General features: G+C 46.9%; 1 protein-coding gene across 1 annotated transcript in view; it reads right to left on the reverse strand.

Moving 5' to 3' along the window:
* Slc6a11 (solute carrier family 6 member 11) overlaps nucleotides 1-24,218 on the reverse strand; it is a 123,310-nt gene that overhangs the window by 87,856 nt on the left and 11,236 nt on the right. The window contains exon 5 of the mRNA XM_075983141.1: nucleotides 2,241-2,373. Coding sequence (XP_075839256.1) covers nucleotides 2,241-2,373 — 133 coding nt within the window. The remainder of the gene's footprint in view (nucleotides 1-2,240; nucleotides 2,374-24,218) is intronic.

Below are 24,218 nucleotides of genomic sequence, written 5' to 3' on the forward strand. Positions count from 1 at the left end.
CAGGCGGGTTGATCACTCAGTCTTGGTTCTCCACCTGTGAAACAGGATACAAATTCCCCAAAGGAGGAGTGAGGTGCCCAAGGCAGATGTACCATCCCGCACCAAGCGAAGGGCCAGGAGGGAAGACATGGCTAAAGATGTGCTTGTTTCTCCTCCTCTTTCTTGGCAGCTTCATCTGAAATTCCCCAGCCTGTGCCTGCCCTTCCTAGAGCCCAGTCACGCAGTAGGAGTTCTCTGACACCTGGGCTTCCCACCACCCCAGACCACAGCACACAGTCTGTGCAAGAGTTGAGGGCAAATGTATCGTGCTGTGGCCGCATGCTGGGCTCTTATGGGCAGCTCAAGTACATAAACCAACCCCAGGTGGCTCAGCGCTCCTTGTGCCACACATCACTGCTGCCCAGCCAAGCCCACTGAGCCAGGCACAACCTCCAAGAGGCAGTATCTGTGGCCGTCCTGAGGCATTTCTATCAGCTTACTGGGCATGATGCAGGGTGCACTGTCTTCACTTCTAGGAACCAACTGAGGGCTGAGAAGATGGTTCAGCAGGAAAGCAGGCTGAGAAGCCTGACAAGGCACCTTTGATTCCTCAGACCCACACTGTTGAAAGTTGAAACAGAAACAACTCCAGTAATCTGTCCTCTGATGCCCGGTCCCCCAAACACATACATACAACACATAGATAAGGAAAAATGCAATGGAAACATGAAACCCACTGAATTATGCTAGTCTATAGCAGGACTTAGAAACCAATTTTAACATTTTTCTTCTTTTCGTTTTCCCTGTCTTCCTGTTCTTGCTCCTCCTCCTCCTCTTCTTTTAAATTGTGTCTTGCTGGGCAGCCCAGGCAGACTCTGAACCCAGTTCTCCTAACCGGGCTCCTAAGCACTGAGGTACAGGTGTGCACGACCACTCCCAGCTCAGAAACCACTCCTTAAATAATAGTCTATCTTTATATAGGATTCTTGAAAACCTCTGCTCCCTCAGCACTTCCTGCAGACTATTGCACTGTTCAGCCCTAACAAGAACCTTGCATCCTGTGGTCTCATCATGCAGCCAACTCACATTATCTTCTATAGAAGGGAAACTGGGACTCAGAGACGTGAACCCAGGCACCCGAGAATATAGCCAGTGAATGACAGACATGGCGATTGAGTCCTGAGTTTTTGTTGTTGTTGTCCTTAAGATTTATTTTTAAAAGTGTGCATGTGTGTGTGTGTGTCCTCTGACTGGGACAAGAACTTTAAACACACACGTCACCCACATCCATTAAGAGTGATGGGGTCAGGCAGGCTCAGGTACAAGGAATATTTCCTTCCCTATTTCTCATAAGAACATAAAATGAGTTACAGACAAGAGACCAATGGGCTCAATGCTCAGTCACAGGAACAGGAGCAGCAGGGGGACAGTGAGTTCTAAACATCACCAATGAATAACTTTTCTTTCAGTTCCTTCCTTACTTCCTTTTTTTTCTTTCTTTTTTTGGAAACCATACAAGCAAGCTGGACATGGCCACAAATGTCACACTTCTTGCGCTCTGTCAATCTTGCAATAGCCCAGTCTATGTTGTACTCTGACCCAAGCAAGGCCCCTCTGTGCTTTCCAGCTCCCCTGTGGTTGGGAGAGGCTGTGGCCCAGATTCTGACGAGCAGCCTTCAAGTGGAGGGGACTCATACAATTCCCAGACAGCTCAGAGTTGACCTCCATCTCCCTTTCCTCCTCTCCTGTGACCCTGGAGACCGCCTGCTATATATGGGACAGCAGGGCTACCAGACAGAAGTCATTGTTCCCCCTCCACACTGCAGGGACATGAGACATAGGCAGCTAGGATGGTTGGTGGGAAAGCCTGCGTTGTCTGCCTGGCATGTAACCGGAGTCAGGCTCAGCACGGTAAGAATTACAGTCCTAGCTGTTGGGCATATTCCGGTTTTTAGCACATCTTATCCTACCTTACCTTATGTGACTCTTGACTCACTCAGAGAGGTGGGATAAGGTTTTGTTATTCCACAGAGGAGAAAACCAAAGCTTAAAGCAAAGCAGAATAGCCCTGAAGTGTGCGAGAGCTATGTGAAGAATTCAGCCCCTGGCTCTCAGGTGGACTCCTTGTTCAAAGATCTTCCTACCTCTCAACTTACAGATGCTGTTTCCAACATGAGTTTCTTGGTGATCTAGGTCACTCGGTTGCTTGTGTAAAACCCATCTTCTACGTGCGGCCAGCTGTGCAACAGCTAACCTCTTACCTTTCCGGTAGACTTGGTTCCCTTCCAGATGCAGAAGTAGCAGATGGTCCAAGCGGCCAGGAGACACAATGCCAGCTCCCAACGGAGGTTCCCAATGTGCTCAATGCCATCAGATATAGCCAAGACCCGGCGTCTGTAGGGAGAGGGTGTGAGTCACCAGACTGAAGATGTCCCATTGTGCCCCTACCTGGAGCAGAGCCAGAGCAATAGCGGAACAAGGATGGGCTGTCCTCCAATGCGACCACCCACCACCCTGTCATTTACTAACTGTGAGACACCGGGCTGGGCAGGAGGCCTCTGAGAAAGACAAAACCCAACCGGTGGTTTTGTGGAACTGTGCTATGGTTAAAAAAAAATAAGGAAAAAAAATCTGTGGTAAAATGGACTTAGGAATTATCCAATCAAGTCTGGTGTATCCAGGAGACTGGATTGCTATGTAAATAGTCTTTAAGAAGAGATTACATATTAGTTCCCTGCTGACCTCAAGGGTGGCCACAGCACTGTAGAACATGTGTCAAATCAGAGAGAAGTGTCCAGAGCCAGGTGCCATGGCTCTCCAGCCTCGGTTTCTCCCTTTGCTGTGATTATGGAAGAGTGTCATGGTGAGGCTTCTAGTGGCCCCATTCCTAAAGGACCGCCCGAGACACAGTGCAATCAGTAAGTAAAGAATGATTTGCACCACCCTATGTCTGGAGTGCTTATATTACTGCAACCTAACTCAACAAATCCTTGCTGCTGCGGGAGCCCCTGGAAGCTTCCTGGGAGAAGGAGTGTAGGGTCTACACTCTGAAGGGAGGCGTGGAGACGTTCTGGGTCAAGTGAAACCTTTAAACCTATAGACACGAGTGTGGTGCATTTGAGAAACAGAGACACAGGGCACAGAGAGCAGACGGAATGGTGGGAGCAGACAGATGAGGGATCCGTGACAAGGGAGAAGAGGACCCGTGCTAAGGGGGAGGGGTGCCCATACCAAAAGGTCATACAGCAACAAGGATAACAGATATGCTGTAAATGCCTCCACCATGGCCTTCTCCAAGGGCCCATCAATCGTTCAGAGCCGATGACTGCCTGGCTCCCAGAGCCCACCCCGGGGCTGTGTTTCTTTAAAGTCAAACTCGCCACGCTCCATATTGTGTCCAACCGTGGCACCAGCACAAACCCCCTCTACACTTGCTCCACGAACCCCATTCTGGCTGCCAAGCCACCCCCACCAGACGGTGCCAGTCGCCTTTAGTGCTCTGAGAATGTCCCCAGAGAAAGGAACTCCCATCCCACCAAGCATGAAAGCCACCCTCAGTGTCTGTCTCCCTGGGAATCAGTTCGGGTCTGATTCCGCATTAATTACTCAATGACACCAATTAGCACTGGTCAGCAGGCTCCCTGCAGCCCCAGCCCCTGCCGGAGTGATCAGGCAGGCCCCCAAACAAAATCAGACTGTGGGCAGCCATGGGGTTACTAGAAATCAGCTCACGGCTGGAAGAAACAGGAGCAACCCTCAGCACACTTCTCCTAGGGGCCTACTACGTGCTGGGCGCTACCTTCTGTTTTGAGATTAGAGGGTCAGTATGTTAACTAGCCTAAGCTGGGCAAAGGAAGTGTGCAAGCTAAGTAAGAAGAAAGAAGCCGACTGGCCAGTCCCAACAACCACGGTTCTTGCTTCTAACGCTTTAGCAGTCTTCAACTTGAATTCATTGGAAGATCTCACAAGGCCTTAAAGAAAGTCTAGCGTGGAAACTAAAAAGCATCTTTGCCCAGTAGATCCCTTAGAGTATTGGACCAGGCCTTCTGTGGACTTCTTACCAAATGAAAGGTTTGGACTTAGAGAAGCAGGACCCCAGCCATGGAGAAGAAAGTGACAGTTGCTATCTGAGTCATTTTTAACTTTGCCATTTTCTTTACAGGAATTGGGGGGATGAAATCTCCTCTCCCTTCTTCTCCTGGCTCAGGTCTACTTACCCTTCAAAGTACGTCTTACACATAATTTCCTATAGGAAGTTTTTTTGGGCTCCTGTAGCAGTCAGGACAGGCTGAGTTTTGCCATAGTAACAAGCATCTCCCCCAAAGATCTCAAAGGTGGAAAGCAACGATATTCTTTCCTTGCTCCTTTGAGTCATTACTGCAGGGATAGAATTTCTCACTAGAAATGTCATCACTCCCTAAGTTGTGTATGTAATTTGGGGGTACCCAATGCATCTCCTTTCTTCATATTAGGAACCCTGTAGCAGGTGTACATCTATTGTCATATAAATTGCTGCTCTAAACACCACAAAGGGCAGCCCATTAATTGAAGAGGAGAAAACACTATACAAGACCCTGGGTCCCTGTGCATGGCTGTGCCATGGCATGCTCTGCCTCTGACTATTCAAGGTTTGGAACAGCTTATGAAAATACATACAGGTTACCCAGCTAGTAGGGGTGTGTGTGTGTGTGTTCTTATTGGTGGACTTATATGATGAACTGGGGATCTGAAGTTTGAAAACACAGGGACAGAGAGAGGAAAGAGAGAGTAGGCTTGCTAGGAGTGACCTGGCGGAACACCCCTCTTCACATTGTGGAAGCTGCAAGCCTCAGAGGCCTCTGGTGCCTTCTTACTTAACTGAACAATCTCATTTCCCAACTGGGAAGCAGCACACAAAAAGCCACAGCGGATGAACTGCTCTTTTGTTCCATCAGACTCTATTTGAAAACATCTTCAGACTATTTTCTTTACATTTAACCAGTGCTGATTGTCACCCAGAAGGTTCTGGAGAAAAGTGGGCTCAGTAGATGGGGTTCTCAGTTTTCTGGGCTGTGGGGTTGTTTTGAAACCCACAAGGGCAGCTTTTGAGAGTGTGGGGGCTGGGGCACTCCACAGCAGAGACTCGGAGAAGGCACAGCTCTTCCTGGGAAAAAGCTTTCTTAATGACCCTCCCCCATAAAGTGCTGGAGCACAAGAGGAGGCTGAATGAGGAAGAGCTTGCTGCCAACATGCTGGCCGGCAAGGACCCAGGACCGGACCTCTGGACACTGTGCCCGGAGTGGATGCATTCAGCACTCAGGACTAGCCAGAGCTGCTTGGGGAGATGAGTGTATGCAAGTCACACTAACTGAGCACTAGGCAATGGCACTGGAGTCAATCCAGAGAGCTCCTGTTAGCATCTTTCTGGAGACTTACACCTGGAGGCTGAGACCTCTGCCTAGAGGGATAGGGACAGGTGTCTCCAGCGCTTGGCACATAACAAACAGCTGGACTCAAGCCCAGCTCTGTTTCCAGCTAGGTGCTCCACCTTGATTGGAGAGCATCACCTCTCTGGGCCTCAGCTTTCTCATCTGTAATAAGGCAATGATGTTACCTCCCTCCAAAGGCTGCTCAGGCATAAGAGCATCTAACCCATCACATAAACCTTGAGGCAGGGACACATTATTAATGCTTTAAAGATGGAAAAACTGAGGTACAGACAGGTTAAGGAACTTGGCTAGAGTCACATCAGCAAGTGATGGAGCTTGGGTAGGAACCTGGAAGCCACCACGCTACCCCTTGGGTCTCCCAGAACCCCAACATCACAACTACATTTATTCTAGCCTTACTAACTCCAGCTCCCATCCAGAGCTACTGTAAGGATCACTATATTGAAGTGCTTAATGAGCACCATTAGGATGTTGGGTGTTGCGTCAAGTCTAGAGGTCCCATAAGAGCTCAGGACCCAGTGGGAAAGAGAGATAAGAAAACTGCCCGCCCTGAAGAAAACAGTGAAGCCTCAAGGCACAGTGGGACACTGTCACTAAGGTCAACACCAGTATCAGAACATGGGGGTAGGTGGGGGTACTTAAAGGTAGGAAGACAGTTAGCAAAGAAGGCAGAGAGAGAAAGAGCGCACCTGTGCTGCCAGTGTGGAATCAGAGCTGCAGGGGAGGCAGAGCATGTGCCTTACAGTATGTGGGGCTGCATCCCACAAGGGTGGTGGGAGCTGAGAAGAGTCTAAAGAGGGGTGGTTCCCTATTAGGTAAGACAGGTGCTTCTGGAAACCCAGCTCCAGCTGTATCAGGAAGAACGAATTATAAAGATGGGGCCACATGGGGTGCCTGGTGCAGACTTCACCTTAGTTTGGGAAGCAAATGAGTGCTGTTGGGATCAAGGTAGGAAGCGTCGGCATGATGGGTGAATGAGTTCGAAAGTGGCAGAGGCAAAAGGTGACTGCCTGAAATACGAGGGCCATGGACCCCTCAGATGAGGAGGGAAGAAGACCCAGAGGAAGGGCAGTGAGACAAGGGGAGCCAACAGGGGGAAAGCGGTGGGTGACCATCATTCTTTAAACAGGACAGTGGCCTCGATTTCTTTCTATTTCTGTGACAAAACACTATGAACAAAAGCAATTTGGAGAAGAAAGGGTTTATTTCATCTTACAGTTTGTAGTCCACCATGGAAGGAAGACAGGAACTAAAGCAGAGGCCATGAAGGGGTCCTGTTTCCTGGTTTGCTTTTTATGGCTGGCTCAGGCTGCCTTCTTATAGAACCCAGGTCCACCTACCCAGCGCTGGCACCACTCACAATGGGCTGGGCCCTCCTACATTAATGATCCATCAAGAAGATGTCCCACAGAAATTGCCTTCAGGCCACCGTCAAGGCCGAGAGCCTCACACATAGGAAGAGAGCCCTCAGTGAGGCGGCTCCTTCAGGGAGCACAGGAGCTAAAGGCACACACAGCATAAAGGCTGTCAGAAAAGAGTCCCCGAGGGAGGAAAGAGTTCCAGACACAGGAGGGCGAGGCAGGGGCAGGGGCGCGAGAGGAGGGATGGGAAGGACCTCTCCACAGAGAGAAGCGAGGTGAGAGGAACCAGGCTCGGAGCATGCAGTGTGCTTCCCTACTAGAGACTGAGGGAAAGGGTGGGAAGACTTGACAGTGGAGGGGCTGCGACAGGCTATGGCTAGGAGCACCCATCTCACTTCATTTCATCTTCACAGCAAACAACTCCTGCCAAGGAGCTAGCACCATCATTCTCTATGTTCATGGAGCATCGACTCTTGACCCCGCAGATGCCAGGCCCTTCCGTAAAGCATGGTGAAGCATTTGTACAGAACCTGGCACAGCCTGCTGCCTGCTCTAAACCATCTCTCAAGTACAGATAGCGCCTCATTGGGCACAGGGCTCTGAACATCTGATCTATGCTGCTTAGGGACTGATGACTGGGAGAAAAATCAATACTTTCAGGACCAATGCAATTATTTTTTTTCTTTTTCTTTTCTTTCTTTCTTTTTCTTTCTTTCTTTTCTTTTCTTTTCTTTTTTTTTTTTTTTTGAATATCTTCAGTCTGTGATTGAAACCTGAGATTCAGAACCCAGACATAAGCATTGACTGCACTCATGAAAGGCCCAGGCTGGTGAGGTAACTGCCCAGGGTGGGCTTGTAGGATTGGAATCAAGTTCTTTGGCTGATGCCAGCTACCTGGTGGAGACCTACCAAGGGGAGGGTGTCTTGGGCTTCGATATTCTGTTTTTGAGGGTCTAAAAGAATTATCTGGAATTCCCAATGGGTTCCTCCAGCATCCCTCTCCTGTACCTCTAGATGGTTCACCTACCCAGTGTGTTGGCTCTGGGAAGAAGGCAACAGTCTCTGAGGATGAAGTATCTGACCAGAGGCTGCGGAGTTGGAGACCAGCACTTGCTCCCTTTTCTCATTCTATCCCTCCCTCCATTAGAGCCTGAGCAAGGCCATGCAAGGGACAGCTCCCATCCTCCCCTGGGATGCCTCATCTTCATGTCCCGCACGGAGCCTGGAAACAGATCACCTTTCTTTAACCTGCCATGTGGGAAAGTGCTGGCAGGGACGTGGAGACGGCCTTAAAAACTGGCGCAAAGGGCTAGGCTATAAATAGCAGGGCTGGTCTCCCAAAGCAACCAGCTACAACAACAATAAAAGGCCTATCACCAAAACAAGTGTGCTTCCCTGGCCCCTTTCGGGAGCCAGGGCTGCCTCCTGGATTCTACTGCCCAGATTCTGCTCCCACTCTTCCGGGAACGAACTCAGCTCTCCCACTCTTACAGTGTCCACAGCCCAGCCCCTCCCCCCACAATCAAGCTGGAATAGAAAGGGAGACTCTCCCTCCATGTGAATGCCTTGTCTTGGGGGGCAGCCAGATTAGAAGTGCATCTTGTAGGCGGCATTAGAACCCCCAGAATCCAAGAGAAAGTACACACTCAAGGAAAGAACTTGGTATGGAGTATTTAGGGCTGCCTCTAGTCTCTTCGGTCTCCATAGAACCTTGCTGATAGCTAAACAAGTCTTCCAACAGCTCTCTGCTCGTCTCCACTCTGCTGATTCCTCTTCAGGGAGTCTTCTTCTCAATTCCACCAAGCTCACAAAGCTTTACCCACCCCACACACTTCAGCACAGACCACCCTCCGTGCCTCCTTGTTCCCATTCCCACAGCAGGGCCATCCACATACGGTGCTGACATGTAGCACTGTGTGCCGGGTGTGTGCACAGCTCCATGGAGGGTCAGAGAGCAAATGCTTGAGGCTTTGCAAGGCATCTATCTCCATTCCAGCCACCAGCTCTGTCCCTGCAGTGTGGGTGCTGCCAGGGGCAATCTGCAAATGAGTGAACGTGGCTCTCTGCCAATAAAACTTTATTTACAGAAACAGGGACTTGGCCAGTAGCTTGCTGACCCCTGTGACTTCTTCAAGACATTCGGAGTTCTCAGCCCACAGTGGAACCTCATTCAGGACTTCCTGAGCGACTCTCTTAGAAGGCCTGAAATAAAGACCCCAATCACTGTCTAACCTAGTGCTCTCCGGGTGCCTTTAAAGGCATCCTTCAAGGGGATGCTGAGCAAAACCACAGTAAGACCCACTCCCCAGCCAGCAGGACAGCTGCAATGCAAAAGGCAGAACATAACAAACATCACCAGAAGCAATAGAGTCTCATAAATCATAGAGCTGCAGCATAGATCAGTGGCCCTGGGGAGCAGAGTGGTACTTTTGTTAAAACGTTAGACACAAAAACCTAACAATTCAGGCTAGCAAAGTGGTCCAGCAGGTGAAGGTACTTGCCATGTAAACCTGATGGTCCAGGTTCAATCTCTGGAACCACGGCATGAGGAGAGAACTGACTTTTTGTTTGTTTGTTTTTCGAGATAGGGTTTCTCTGTGTAACAGCCTTGACTGTGCTAGAACTCACTCTGTAGACCAGGCTGACCTTGAACTCAAAGAAATCCACCAGCAACTGCTTCCCGAGTGCTGGGATTAAAGGTGTGTGCCACCACATCCAGTGAGAACCGACTTTTGAAAGCTGTACCTCCATTCATACATGCCCATAATCTCTCTCACACACATGGGCACATGCACACACGAGTGCGCATGCGCACACACACACACACACACACACACACACACACACACACACACTAAGAACTAAGATTTAAACTGAAAAGAGTCCACCTGGCAATTCTACTCCTGAGTACCAATTGCCCAGAAGTAGAAAGCATAGAAAACATAGGCCCAACCGCAAACACACCCATTTATTTTCCCAACAGCATTTAGTCCTCGCAGCCCCACGGAGAAGCCGCTCAAACATTCACCAACTTACAAACACCAACAAAATACATTGTGTTCATATCACATAGATTTTATTATTTCAATGAAAGGAATGAGGTGCAGGGCGAGGATTCTTAACCCCAAACTCAAAGTGCTCCAAAATCAGAACCCTTTGGTGTGGCAATTTGACATTGGATGTAGAAAACTCCACACCTGGCCTTACAGAAACAGGTCCATGTAAAATCCAGGCATTCTAGGAGCATTGTACAAAGTTGCCTTCACTCTGTTTGTATCAGCTGTGTAGGAAACATAAATGATTTTGCATTTAAACTTGGAGTAGATATTCCAAAAGTTAGGGTGGAAAATTACGAAGTCTGAAACACTTCTGTTCACTGGCTAGCAGTGCAGATTAAGAACATCCCTCCTGCACTGAGTCTGGATGTAGCTTCACAGACAGACCCTCAAGACAGTTACATGAAAGAAGCTGATTACCAAAGACCCAACTCCACTTCTATACTCTGTCTAGACGAGGTAAGTTCACAGAGACAAAGCAGATGAGAAGCAGGAGCAGACACGCAGTAGATAGCAGAGACTAGCCTGGAAATGGGAACAGTCTAAGCCTGTGTTGTGATGTTTCCCTCTGGAAGTTTACTCAAGCCAACTGAACTGTGTGCTTAAAATGGTCTCAACTTACGGCATGTAAACTGTACCTCAACAAATCTGCTGAACTGTTCAAGAGGAAGTGCCCTCCCAAGTTTCTGCTTTTACAAGGCTGTCCCAAACTGTCTGAGGTTGTCTCCAACCGTCTTGAGGTTTCAGTTACCTATGGTTTGCCATAGTCTGAAAATATTAAATGGAAAAATCCCAGAAATAAACAACTTGTAAGCCTTCAACGGTATGTCACTCTGAGTAGCATGACAAAATCTCTCACTGTACGGCTACCATATTGTCTAAGCCTGCCCCTTTGATCAACGCATCCACAGTCCATATGCTACCCACCTGAGACGCTAGCCTTATTTTCCTTAACAAGGATCACAAAGTGCAAGAATGGATATTTGGTGACTTTGTCATGGTGTTATTATTTGATGTTACTATTAGTTATTGCTCTCAATTACTGTTCCAAATTTATCCAGTAAACTTTATCACAGGTCTGTAGGGTTCAAATTTCCTGTGGTTTTGGAACTCTGTGGTTGAGAGAATGTCCTTTAAGAATAAGGGGGCTACTACAATTCTAGCATTGGATGTGACATTGACAGAACCCCAGGAACTTATGTTTGTCATTTGTTTTACAACCATCATTCAGAAGAAGTATAAATACCACACACACGTTTGACTTGCTGTGGGGGTTTGAATGAGAATGTTGCCCATAAGCTTATGTGTTTAAATAATTGTGAGATGAGGCTAGTTAGTCTAGCAGTGGGCACATTTGAGACAGTAAGGACACAGAGACGGGCCCCCAAAGCCTGCTCCTCCTTGGGAGGAGTGGATAGAGTTCTAAAGGCCCAAGACAAGGACACCCAGGGAAGATGGAGAAGCAGAGAACTGCATAGATTCTGGGGTCTCACTGTAACTTCATGATGAAATCTGTTCTCATGCATGAGACCTCAAGGTTGTTTGTCTGGAACTAGGATCCTTCTCCTACCGCTTCAGCAGGACTAGGGGAGCTCGAGGCATTGTCCGAGCCATAGTTATGCCCATAATTGCTCTGCACTAGTGAGCAACCATAAGCTCGGGGATACTCAGCCTCCTGTGCTCCACTCACTCATAGAGCAGGTTTTACTTAGAGGCTGGCCGAGACAGTAGTCAAGAGACACACAGTCAATGGCAATGAGGAGTGGTCTGCCAGAGGCCACCTCTGCCCTGTTCCTTCACTCCTTTGACAGTTAAGTAGAAAGTGAGGGTGGAAAGGCTGCTGGGAGCGACAGGAGCAGATGAACCAAGAGGAGCCACCATGTCAGCTTCCATACCTCACTGAATACAAACACTGTTCCATGGACAATGGACTGCATCTGATAAACCTGCTGACAGCCGGGACACCCAGAGAGAAAGGAGGGCTAGGCACAGTTACCGAGCATCCTGGAGCTGTGTGTGACACAGCACACTGTGAGTACTGCTCACTTACCCCCGAGACTGCAGGCTGACTTCAAGCTGTAGCCCCTGTCCTGTTCCATGTAGAGACAGGATAGGACACACATCTCTAAGCTGGGAACAAACCTCAGGCCCCAAGTCAAAGCACAGTTTATGAATGTTCACTATTTCCACACCCTGTAAAACTGAGCATGGTAAGCAAAACAGTCATGAAACCGGGGGTGTCTCCACAGACACCATGCTACGGAGGAAGAACCTGAGGGTCTGAACTACTTACTCAAGGTCTATGAAGGAGCCTTGGGTGGCTCAGGCTCTGGGGACCCCTCCCTATTCTGGATGTCATTCATCTGCCCACTCAGTGGGAGGACCATAGAGCACAAGGGAACAGAGGTAGGTGTGTGTGTGCATGCAAATCTTGACAGTATAATATGCTTTTATAACTGTTAAAAAAACAATCTGAAGTCATGATGGAATAGACATCTAAGCCACTCTGCTTCTGACCCTGCACTAAAGTCATTTATTCCCTGTTGCTTCATGCCACCAGTGAGAGGGCCACAAAGGGCACGGCAGAGTTGGCATCAGTTCACCAGCTCCCATCTTCCCAATGGGTAACATTTAGGACTACTCTCACACTCTACTTCTGGCCCAGTTGGACACTAAGGTACTTTTTCAAGTTGCTTCCTACAGGAGCCCCTTAGAATCCCTCCCTTTCCTATCAGGAACATGTCCTACTTAATGGCATAGGGTTGCTGTCAAACTCTATGTGGGAAGCATACGCTGGTCAGACACTGTGCTGAGATACGGTGGGAAGCTGACAATGCTTCAGGTGCAGCAGAGAAGAGTGAGCAATTGCAGGAGGACACAAGTGGTGATCAGAGGCTCTGAACTAACTTAGAGGTGCTGCAGACAAGCTCCTTAACCTCTGACCTCTCTATTTCCTGAGACATGCTGCGAATAATTCTCTGATCAGGTGGTGGAAGGAAGGAACAAGGTTAGATAGCTCTATGGTAGTAGTAGGGTACACAGTTGGGGCTATCTAAAATAACCCCTCTTATAGCTATCAGGATATAAAAGGGAACCAACATGGGATTGCCCTCTGTACGCTACAGATATGTTTTATTACCATTGGTTAATAAAGAACCTGTTTGGACTGATGGCTTAGTAGAGTAAAGCCAGGTGGGGAAAATGGACAGAGATAGAGAGAGTAGAGAGAAAGTAGGTGGAGTCAGGAGATGCCATGTAGCTGCTGAAGGGGAAAGACACCAGCCACCAGTCAGAAACTTACTGGTAGGCCACAGCCTTGTGGTGATTCACAGATTAATTGAAATGGGTTAATTTAATATATAAAAGTTAGCTAGAAATATGCCTAAGCTATTGGCCAAATAGTGTTGTAATTAGTATAGTTTCTGTGTTATTCGGATCTGGGTGGCTGGGAAATGAACAAGCGGTCTCTGCCTATATAATGGCATGCCAACGTGAGCCAAATATATCCACATAAAACACACACACATGGGCTGGAGAGACGGCTCAGTGGTTAAGAGCATTGCCTGCTCTTCCAAAGTTTCTGAGTTCAATTTCCAGCAACCACATGGTGGTTCACAACCATCTATAATGAGGTCTGGTGCCCTCTTCTGGTCTGCAGACATACACACAGACAGAATATTGTATATATAATAAACAAATAAATAAATATTTAAAAACACACAGTGGGGGGATTAAGCACAATTTCATGGTATCAGCATTTTCTCCATTGGGCTGTTTGCTAGAAACAAGCATAATTCCTTTAAGAGAAGGCTTCCTGACTCAGCAGTAGCAGCAAAAACTGTGCAGCTCCTTTAAAAGGGTTTCCTGGTCCATGCTAGTTGCACAAACAGCTCTGGCTCTTTCATCAGGTGGAACACTTGAATGGGGTTTGTGGGCAGCATGCTGCAAGTTACTTGGTGGCAGCCGTGGGCCAACTGCTTACCAGAGTTGAGATGGTGAGTAAGTGATGGAGGAGGGTCATCTGTCTATGTGTTACTTTATTGGTTAATAAAGAGACTGCCTTGGTCTTTTGATAGGGCAGAAAATTAGGTGGGCAGAGTAGATAGAACAGAATGCTGGGAAGAAGGGAAGTGAGGCAGTCGCTATGCTTCTCCAACCCAAGACGGATGTAGACTAGAATCTTTCCCGGTAAGCCACCACCTTGTGATGCTATACACATTAATAGAAATGGGCTAATCAAGATGTGAGAGTTAGCCAAGAAGAGGCTAGAGCTAATGGGCCAGGCAGTGTTTAAAAGAATACAATTTGTGTGTTGTTATTTCGGGGCATAAACTAGCCAGGTGGCCAGGAGCCAGGCAGTAGGAACGCAGCCCGCAGCTCCTTCTACAAGTGAGGGTCCCAGAGCTGGCAGTAAAGGTACCACTGCCATATTGGAAGACTGAGAGAGGTGGAGCCAGCATTCAGTGCCACTGAGACCAAACTGATTACCATTTTAAAAGCACTCCAGGTCAGAAAATAATTACAGATATGCAATAAAAACAGGTTCAGACAGAAATAAACCTCTGAACGAGTCACAGTGTGCTTAAAAAATACATATGTAGGCTTGAGAGAGAGAGAAGAAAAAGAATATAGACAGTTATAAAAAGAAATAAATAGTTTTAAAAAAGAAAACAAAGCCTTTAAAGAGACAGTTTGGACAGTCATAGATTAAAGGAGTAAAGAAAAATAAAACACGTAAAGATAGAAAATACACAGAGAGTCTGGATTATGTTTATTATTATGTTTTTAAAAAATTTTTTTAACTGTGAATAAGCTAAGTACAGAGAGACATTTAATTGTATGGGCTGATATATATATATATATATATATATATATATATATATATATATATATTATATATATATAATCTTAAAGGTATCTTGACTTCAAAATTTGTGTATATATATATATATATATATATATATATATATATATATATATTTAATCTTAAAGGTATCTTGACTTCAAAATTTGGGTCTAAGAATATGTTGCTTTGCAAAAGAGGTTCTGCTTTTGTTTCCATAAAGAAAAGAAAGCTTTGGATTCCTTACCGGCTAATATGGTTTGATCGAACGAGACCCCCTGAAGCAATGGCCCAGATGATCCAGCATCCATGACAACTTCACAACTGCTGGCTGAGATGAATCTACCACACAGTATACCCCATGAAAGACCTGATTAACAGTGCCTCCAATCAACAGAATGTTGTCTAGAGAAAAACACCCAAATTTCCTAAATGATTGTTTACAAATGTTTGTTTACATTTAATGGGGGATATGATATAGAGATGAATACTTTGTATTGGTATGGATCTTGGTTTATTGATACAAATTTAAGGTCAATTTTGTTATAGGTTTATTTCTGCTCTTGATTAAGGTATTGTGTTTATGCAGCTCATTTAAAAATGTAACGTATAATTAAGAAATACAGGTTAATAGATAGCCATCTATAATAGTCAAGCTTGTAGTCATGTCAGTTAGGGTTTATAGATGTACAGAGATAAATTTCAGATGGATAGGTATTCTTCAAACCTTTCAAAGACTTACAGATATGGTATTTAAATGTTTGAAGAATATAGATTTTTCTCAACAATGAGACATGTCTGTTTCTGGCAGCACCAATTACTTCAAGAGGATGATAGGCATCAAAGAGGCTTCTTAAGGAGTTTGCTAGTTTCTTACTTTTTGGGTAAGAAACTGCTCTTGCATGGACTGCTTGATGGTATGTTGTTTAAACTGGACATGAAAGACCCACAAAAAAGTGGGGTTCCTGCTTCATGAAAGAACTGCCAGACATTTTGAAGGACACAGAAGAAAGCATCTGATGAACTTTGTCATTATAAGGCAAAACAGACCTTCAAATTTCCTGCTTCATGGGAAAGTCTACTGGATATTATGGGCCTGAAGGCTGAAGATGGATGCCCCAATGTTACAGAAGAACTTTGGGTAGCTTCCCAGGCAGCAAGATGTCTCTGTCAATTCTGAAGTTTTGGAATTTGCTTACAGTGCACTTCCTGTTTACTTAATATATCCTTCTGGTGTCTTTGAAGAGTTGAAGACAGATATAGTTTTCCTTAGTTATGATAAAAGATAAAATAGATATAAATATTGTAACTGTAATTCTTGCTCAATACCTGTTTTGTTATATATAATTTTACTACATTAATGTTAAAACCTTCCTTTTTATTTAGACAGTAAAAGGGAGATGATGTGGGAATTCCCCTCTGTATGCTATGAATTTTATTATCATTGGTTAATAAAGAACATGTTTTTTGTTTGCTTTTAAAAATTATTTATTTATTTATTATGTATACAATATTCTGTCTGTATGTATACCTGCAGGCCAGAAGAGGGCACTAGACCCTATTACAGATGGTTGTGAGCCACCATGTGGGTTGCTGAGAATTGAACTCAGGACCTTTGGTGTAGTAATATGGGGAGCGGCGGCGGGGCTGTGTCCCCAAAACCCCAGCCGCCTGCCCGGCTAGCTTATGCCCCAAAATAATTACACAGACACTGTATTCATTTAAACACTGCTCTGGCCCATTCCTATCTAGCCTCTTCTAGGCTAATTCTCACATATTAATTTAGCCCATTTCTAATCATCTGTGTAGCGCCCCTAGGTGCGCTTACCGGGAAGATTCTAGCTCCTGGGTCGGAGCTTCATAGCGTGCGTCTTCCCTGGAGCAGGTAGCATGGCGTGTCTCTCCTGCGTCTGCTCCGGAGAGGAGAGCTGTGGAGTCTGACCTCACTTCCTCTTCCTCCCAGCGTTCTGTTCTGTTTACTCCACCCACCTAAGGGTGGGCCTATCCAATGGGCCTAGCAGTTTTCTTTATTGCTTAGCCAATGAAATCAACAGATTGATATATGACACTCCCCCATCACTTTGGAAGAGCAGGCAATGCTCTTAACCTCTGAGCCATCTCTCCAACCCTAAAGAACATGTTGTTGACCAATGGAGTAAATCTAGGCAGGAAATCTGAACAGAGATATAGAGAGAAAGTAGGCAGAGTCAGGAGACACCATGTAGCTGCTGAAGGAGACAGATGCCTGGAACTTTACCTGGTAAGCCACAGCATTATGGCGATACACAGATGAAAAGAAATGGGTTAATTTAAATTGTAAGAGGTAACTAGAACTATGCCTAAGCTAATGGTCAAACAATGTTGTAATTAATATAATTTCTGTGTTATTATTCGGGTCTGGGCAGCTGAGAAACCAAAGACCAGTCTCCACCTACAGGAAAGCAACTGGCTCCTTCTCATTATATACAGTAAGGTGTCAGTTAAAATTGCCAGTGCCCTCTTGGCTGACTTAAGATATGAGTATTTTTGCCTGAATAGTCACAAATACACAAGAATAGGCCACAACTATACAGCTTACTAAGGTAAGTTTCTATACAAAGGTTGGGACAGCAGCTATAAGTAGCAAGCCTAAGGCAGCAGCACAGCAATTCTCTGGATCCCCATATCATACCATGGCATTAAACAGTTTTTCACAACTGTCTGTACAAGCAATGTTTGACCTTCAGTGAGTCTTTCAGTGTGTGGCTCAGACCGTGTCAGAACACGGAGACAATCCTGGCGGGGATGGCTTAGGGCAGATGGCTTAGACTTAGCTTCATATTGTATACAAGAGCAAGCAGAGGTCCCCTGTGGGCCTTCTTTGGTCCTCAAATGCCACTGGCAGTAGAATGGAGGGCTGGGTCCGCTAGGAGATTTGTGGGGGCCAGCAGGGAGGTTCTGCTGGGTATGAGGAATCCAGAACAGCTTCAGCAGCACAGGAACCCAGGGGCAGGAAGAGTGAATTGTTAGTGGTGTGATCTCTTAGGGGCCGAGGAGCAATATGTGATCTACAATCTACTATAGAAATACAGACCTACTGTATTTTAGTCACTAAAAACTCCATTTGCTACTGTTGCAACCAGTTAAATATTCAGTTGTTAGAAGAAAAAGGCAACCCTGCTGGAACAACAAAGAGTGACTTTGGTTTGAGTTGGCAAATGTCTTGACCCCTTCCCTGTCCTCCTCAGCTGTAGCCAAGGGTCCCCAGTGCCTCACTGAGGGGGCAATGACAAGCAGAGACCTTCCTGAAACAGGTGAGTCTTCTGCACACACATGGCCTATAGCAGCAGAGACAAGGTGCTCTTGGGTGGGAGTCAATGATAGACTGGCTTTGGGATTCAGGACCATGAGTTGGGGCAATGGGAAGATAGAGATTTGTCCTCTGCCCACCTCTTGGGGCTGACTGTGACTTAAATGAGTGAATATTAACAAGAATGAGATAAGTCAGTATTAGCATGATGGGGCCAGAGCTCTAAGTGGGATTGCCACTCAAGCAAAGAGGATCATGACTGACAGCTTAGTCACCAGTACCATGAGTCCTGCTTTTATTATGAGATAACATCTCCTTGTTGTCCTTGAACATTCAAACACTAGGGGAGAGCACAGAGCAGGGAAGGAAAACTGTTACTATCTACCCCATTTCTCCACATTCTACTTCTGGGAGGTCTACAGGGAAATGGCATCTTGTGTACCTTGCCAGATATGTCTATGGGGAAAATAAATACAGGTGGATCAACCCCTACTTTGAAAACTAATTTAAAATACTAAATGCTCTTAAATCATAAACTCCTCATGCATATGCATGCATGTGCGTGTGTGCGTGAGTGCGTGAGTGTGTGTGTGTGTGCAGGTACTCATGAACGTGTGTTTGCATATATGTGGAAGCCATAGGTTGATATCTGGTGATCATTCTCCATTTTATTTACTGAGGTAGTGTCTCTGGCTGAACCCAGAACTAATCAATTGAATGTAGTTACCCTGCCTACCCAGGGATCCCGTCTCAACTTCCCAAGTGTTAAGACTACAGGTGGGCTACCATGCCCACCCAATTTTATGCGCCTTGAAGCTAAGGCCCTTGGCATTTTATGCACTGAGCTATCTTCCCAGGCCCATATGAAACTTTCTGAGCACCAGCATTCCCCAGTAGACCTCACATGACAAGCTGTGATTGAAAGGCCAGCACCCAGAAGAACATCAAATTACCTTTACGTTGTGTACTAAGTACATCTTCATAATAAATAATTTCATATTTAGACTCTGGTCCCATTACTAACCAATATGGCTATGCAGAGACTCTAGAAGCCAAGAAAGGGGGCCATTTAAGATGACAGCACCTCAGCCTGTATATGCCTCTCCCCATACCTCACCCTCCCACACCCCAAGAGTAGCTTCTCTCTGTGTCAACCCATTCCCTGCCCCGCTCTTTTTTATAGTTGCTGCATACTTTCACTCGTCGGACATTTCACAGGTGGTTTTGTTGTCTCTTTGCTCTGTTTTTTACCATCACAAAGGGTGCTTCTAGAGGCATGCTTGGGCTATGTGTAGCTAGTATGGACACACCCCAGAGAAGGCTTTCAGAAATGGGATAAAGCATAAGCACAGCCCCAAAACTGATACCTGTAAGAACCGGCTCCTGTTGCTGTCAAACAAACAAAAGAAACAAACCTTGATTCCTGACCAATTTGTAACCTCTCATGAGTCTTTATTGGGAAGGACCCACCCAGAATGTAAAGGATGGGGTGAGAAGACATCTTACAACATGGGGGGAGGGGCTAGTGGAGCCTTCATCTGGGGGCACAGGTATGTCATTTGCATCTGTGAGCAGCACAGCTGAGCCGCCACATTCCAAGATGGCTTCTATTGCTGTTTTCCCAACAGTTAAAGGCAGTTCTGCCCCAGCTTCCTTCTGCCTGGGCAGAAATCAGTTTCCTGTACCCAGGCCACACCCCACACCCCCAGGATGCAGGGCAGAGCTCTATCTTGTTTCCAGAGTTACAAAGCAGGCTCTTTCAGGGCAATCTACAGAATCATTCCCAATCATTCATAAACGCACTAGGTCCAGACAAACTTAGGAACTGTAATGGGGAGGTATTTTGTCAACTGGACACAAGCTAGAGTCATTGGAGAAGAGGAAACCTCAATTGAGAAAATGACCCCAACAAATTGGCCTGTAGGCAAGTCTGGAGAGGCGTTTCCTTGATTAATGATTGTTGTAAGGGGGCCCAGACACTATGGGTGGCCAGGTGGCCCTGTGTTGTATGGAAAAGCAGACTGAGCAAGCCATGAGAACAGGCCAGTAAGCCACACTCCTCCATGGTCTGGTCTTTCTTCCTGCTAGAGTCCCTGCCCCGAATTCCCTCAGTGATAGGCTGTGATCAGGACACAAGGTCTAAGCAAGCCCTTTCCTCCCCAGGTAGTTTTTAGCCATGGTCTTTATTATAGCAATAGAAGGCAGGCTGAGGCAGGGCCTCTCTCAGGTGTCTATCTGGGAAGGTCCAGCTTGCATTTGAGGTCTCTGGGTCAGTCTCAGAACACAACACACGTCCTCCATATTGAGGCCACAGCCCCTGCTACTCCTCTGGCCTCAGATCTTGCCTCTGGCGTATAAAGTTGTCACCCCACTTCTTTCAAATCCATACCCAAATGCCATCCACTCAGAGGGGCCCCAGTGTGACCCAGACAGTCTCAATTCCTTTAGCCTGATACTGTTTTCCTTGGTTTACTAGGACACTTTCTCCTCTGGCTTTGTTCATGATGTGTCCCAGGCCCTCCACCTAGACCTGGTGTAGAGCAAACGTTCTCTGAAGACATGCGCAGCAGCTCCCCTGATCCAGAGACCAGACGCTTCAAGATCTCCAGTAGCTGCCTGAAACCTTTATATACACCATGCTTTTCCTATACATCTACAAGCACAATAAACTCAATTTACAAAGCAGGCACAGGGAGACATCGCAAAGGTCTTGGCCACCTGAGTGTATATTTTGTCCTTTGGGAGGCTGGAGCAGGAGGATTGCGAATTCCAAGTCAACCTGGAATTCAACAAATTCCAATAAATGAGAAATTTGATGCCAGCCTAGGCTAAAGAGAGAAACTGTCCCCTAACACACACACACACACACACACGGGGTGGAGTGGTTTGATTTACTCTTTATGTAAAATAAAGCATTTTCTGGCTTCTCTTTGGCATATCTAAAACTCCACCATCTCTCTTGCACGCTTGGGCTATTTTTAAATAAAATAAAGGTCACCTAAACAGAAGCAGTTTCATCTCCATAGCATCTGACTAAGATGCCATGAGTGATGGACTGGCCTTGCACCTGTGCAATCGTGCCTCTCTCTCTCTCTCTCTCTCTCTCTCTCTCTCTCTCTCTCTCTCTCTCTTTTCCTCCCTCCCTCCCTCCAACCTTTCCCCCTCCACCCCAGGATAAATGACATCTCAGTCAGACGAAGCAGTATAAGATTTCATCTTACTACCTTGATTGGAGGCAACATTTTGGGGTTAGAGAGAGAACTGGTGCCAGAGAAACTCCCAGGAATCCACAAGAATGACCACAGAGTCTGAGCAATAGTGGAGAGAGTGCCTAAACTGGCCATCTCCTCTAAACAGATTGGTGACTATCCTAATTGTCATCAGAGAGCCTTTATCCAGTAACTGATGGAAGCAGATGCAGGAATCCACACTCAAACACTGGGCTGAGCTCTGGGAGTCCTGTTAAAGTGAGGGAGGAGGGATTGTATGATCAAGATCAAGGGGGGTCAAGACCACGAAGAACCCACAGAGACAGCTGACCTAAGCTCATGGGAGCTCACACTCTAGTCTGACAGCCTGGGAGCCTGCATGGGACTGACCTAGGTTTTCTGCATATATGTGACAGTTGGTCTGTTTGGTGGGCTCTCAGCAGTGGGGTCAGGACCTGTCCCTGGCACTTGGGCTGACTTCTGGGAACCTGTTCCCCATGGTGGGTTGCCTTGCCCAGCCTTGATACAGGGGTGGAGCTTGGTCCTGTCACAACCTGGTGAGGCATGCTTTGTTCATGTCCATGGGAGGCCTGCTGCTTTCTAAATGGAGACAGAGAAGTGGATGGGGGGGCGGGGTAATTGGGAGGCAGGAACAGGAGGAGGGAGGGGAAACTATGTGTTTTACATACTATGTGGTTAGTATGTAAAACAAGTTTTAAAAATTTATAAAAAGATATTCTCACTCAAAAAAAAAAAGATTTCATCTTACTACTCAGAACAGTATGAAACTGAAAACACGTGAACATGAATTAATTTATTTCTGGAATTTCCCACGTAATATTTTGATCAGCTGATCACGGGCAGGTGGTAACTGCTGTAAATGAACGGACGCACCACGGCTCCACTCTCAGCCTTCCTCATACGTACTGTGGCATTGCAGCAAGTCCACAAGCCTCTACATGTGGCCTCAGTGACGATGCTCCAGCCTGTGTTACTAGCACTACAGACAACCACGTGGACTTCTCATCGTCCTTCAAAGCCCAGCTCAGGTCAGCGCCAGCACCTTCAAGAAGGCTGCCCCACAGACGGATAGGCAGGCTCCCTGTTCTTGGCTCTGGGCCAGGATCCCACAGCTCCATTGTCAGGTACCTCAGAAACTTCACCCCCCACACACACACTTCCTGGCTTCCTCCTCTAGATTGGGTGCTTCTCGTGTCTCTGGGTACAGGTGTGGTGAGCACACCCAGGAGAAGTTTGGAAAACGTTTAAGTTGTGTATTGAGCGTGTGCTAGGTGCTCTGTAAACATTGCCTCATTCGACGCTAACGTGACACATTCAGCTGTGTTCAGAGGAGCACACAGGCTTCCAGAGGCCACACAAGTCGTGCAGTGGCACGCCCTTCATGGGGAGAGGAAGCAGTGACACCAGGTGGGCCACAGCACCTACCCACCGAGATCTATACTGCAGCCATAGGCAAGGTGCTGGGTGGTTGTGGAACAGGGTCAGATGGTACCACAGAGTTCAGTTCTGACCTAGGGAAATGGACAATCTCCATGATGGCTTGGATTTTAAATGCCCCTGTAAAGGCTTAACACTCAGTAATGGCACTGAGGGTCATGGGACCCTTGGGAGGGTGAGCCTAAGAGGACAAGGAGGTTAGAACACAGGGGGTGTGCCTATGACCTAGTCCCCTTCCAGTCTCTGTCCACTTCCCAGTTGCCATGAGGTGAACCGCCTCCCCCATCATTTGCTCCACCCACAATGCACTCTGCCACCATGGACCCAAACAGGACAAAGTGAACAGAGACTGAAACTTGGGAAGCCATGAGCAGAAATAGACCCTCCCCCTCCTTGAGGCTCTTTATCTGGGGGTGTTTTGACATACACACCAAGGAACGCTGACTAGCTCAAGTCCCCATTTCACAGGCAAAAGAGCCACTCGTAAATATGCCATCAGTGCAGCAGACCTGACCACAGGGCTCAGTGTAGGGGAGGTGTCACTGCCTGCAATATTACCAGGAGGAGTTACCTACTTCCAACTTGCAGCTGGAATGGGAGGGGCTAGGTAACACGCACACATCCGTCCACTCCCTATGGCGTCCATTGATTTTGACAGTGTTTTCTAAGCACCTCAGATGTGCAGCCAACCACAGTGAACAAAGGACACAGGCTGCACTAGCATGGAGCTCTACCTATATTGAAGGCAGAGGAGAACGAGCCAGTTCACAGAGGCAGAAGGTCAGAAAAGAGCTATGCAGAGAGAAAGCTAAGGGAATTGGCATCTCATTCCACTGTGCCACTCAGGAGGGAGCTGACATCTGAATCAAGACTCAGTGAAAAGAGCCAGACACAGAACAAGGGAGGGCAAAAGCCAGGTGAGCAAGTGACCCTGGAACAAGCCAGGGCACATATGGCTGGGCTGGGACAAAAAGCCAGCAACAGGGGGAGCAGAGAAGAGAAAGATAATGGAAGGAGGCCAGTGAGTTGGGGGAGAAGAGGAAGAAGAAAGGAGGAGGAAAGAAAATAGAGGGAGGAGAGGGAAGCCAGTAGGGGAAGGGAGGAGGAAGAGAAAGAAGAGGAGGAAGAAAAGGAGGAGAATACAGAGGGAGGGGCAATGAGGCAGCAAGCGAGATGCCTGTTCTCACAGTAAGAACAGGTTTTGTTCCTCTGAGCCTTGATTTCTACCCAAAGATGAAGAATTAAGATATCTGTAGGGCTTTGCAAAATACAAAGGAAATGCACCAGCAGTAAAAGATAATTCAGAAAGACATGGCTGGATCCTGATAAAGAAACAGCTGCAAACCCTCAGAGCCTAACCCCAGCTCAGCACGAAGCTTGCACTAGGACATGCTCCTCACATGGGCTCCTGCGCAGTGACTGTAATTGTACCCAAGGTGAACCTGAGGTTGCTCCTAAAACCCAGGGACTGGGGAGAATGAAGGAAATGAGAAAGAGAAGGGAACACCCGGTCCATGTAACATTGTCAAGCTCAATCCCACCAGAGGACGCAGGCTCAAGATTTGGAAATGAAGACATATTTAGATAAGCACAC

The sequence above is a fragment of the Microtus pennsylvanicus genome, chromosome 8 (genome assembly GCF_037038515.1).
Source record: "Microtus pennsylvanicus isolate mMicPen1 chromosome 8, mMicPen1.hap1, whole genome shotgun sequence".
Classification (NCBI taxonomy): domain Eukaryota; kingdom Metazoa; phylum Chordata; class Mammalia; order Rodentia; family Cricetidae; genus Microtus; species Microtus pennsylvanicus.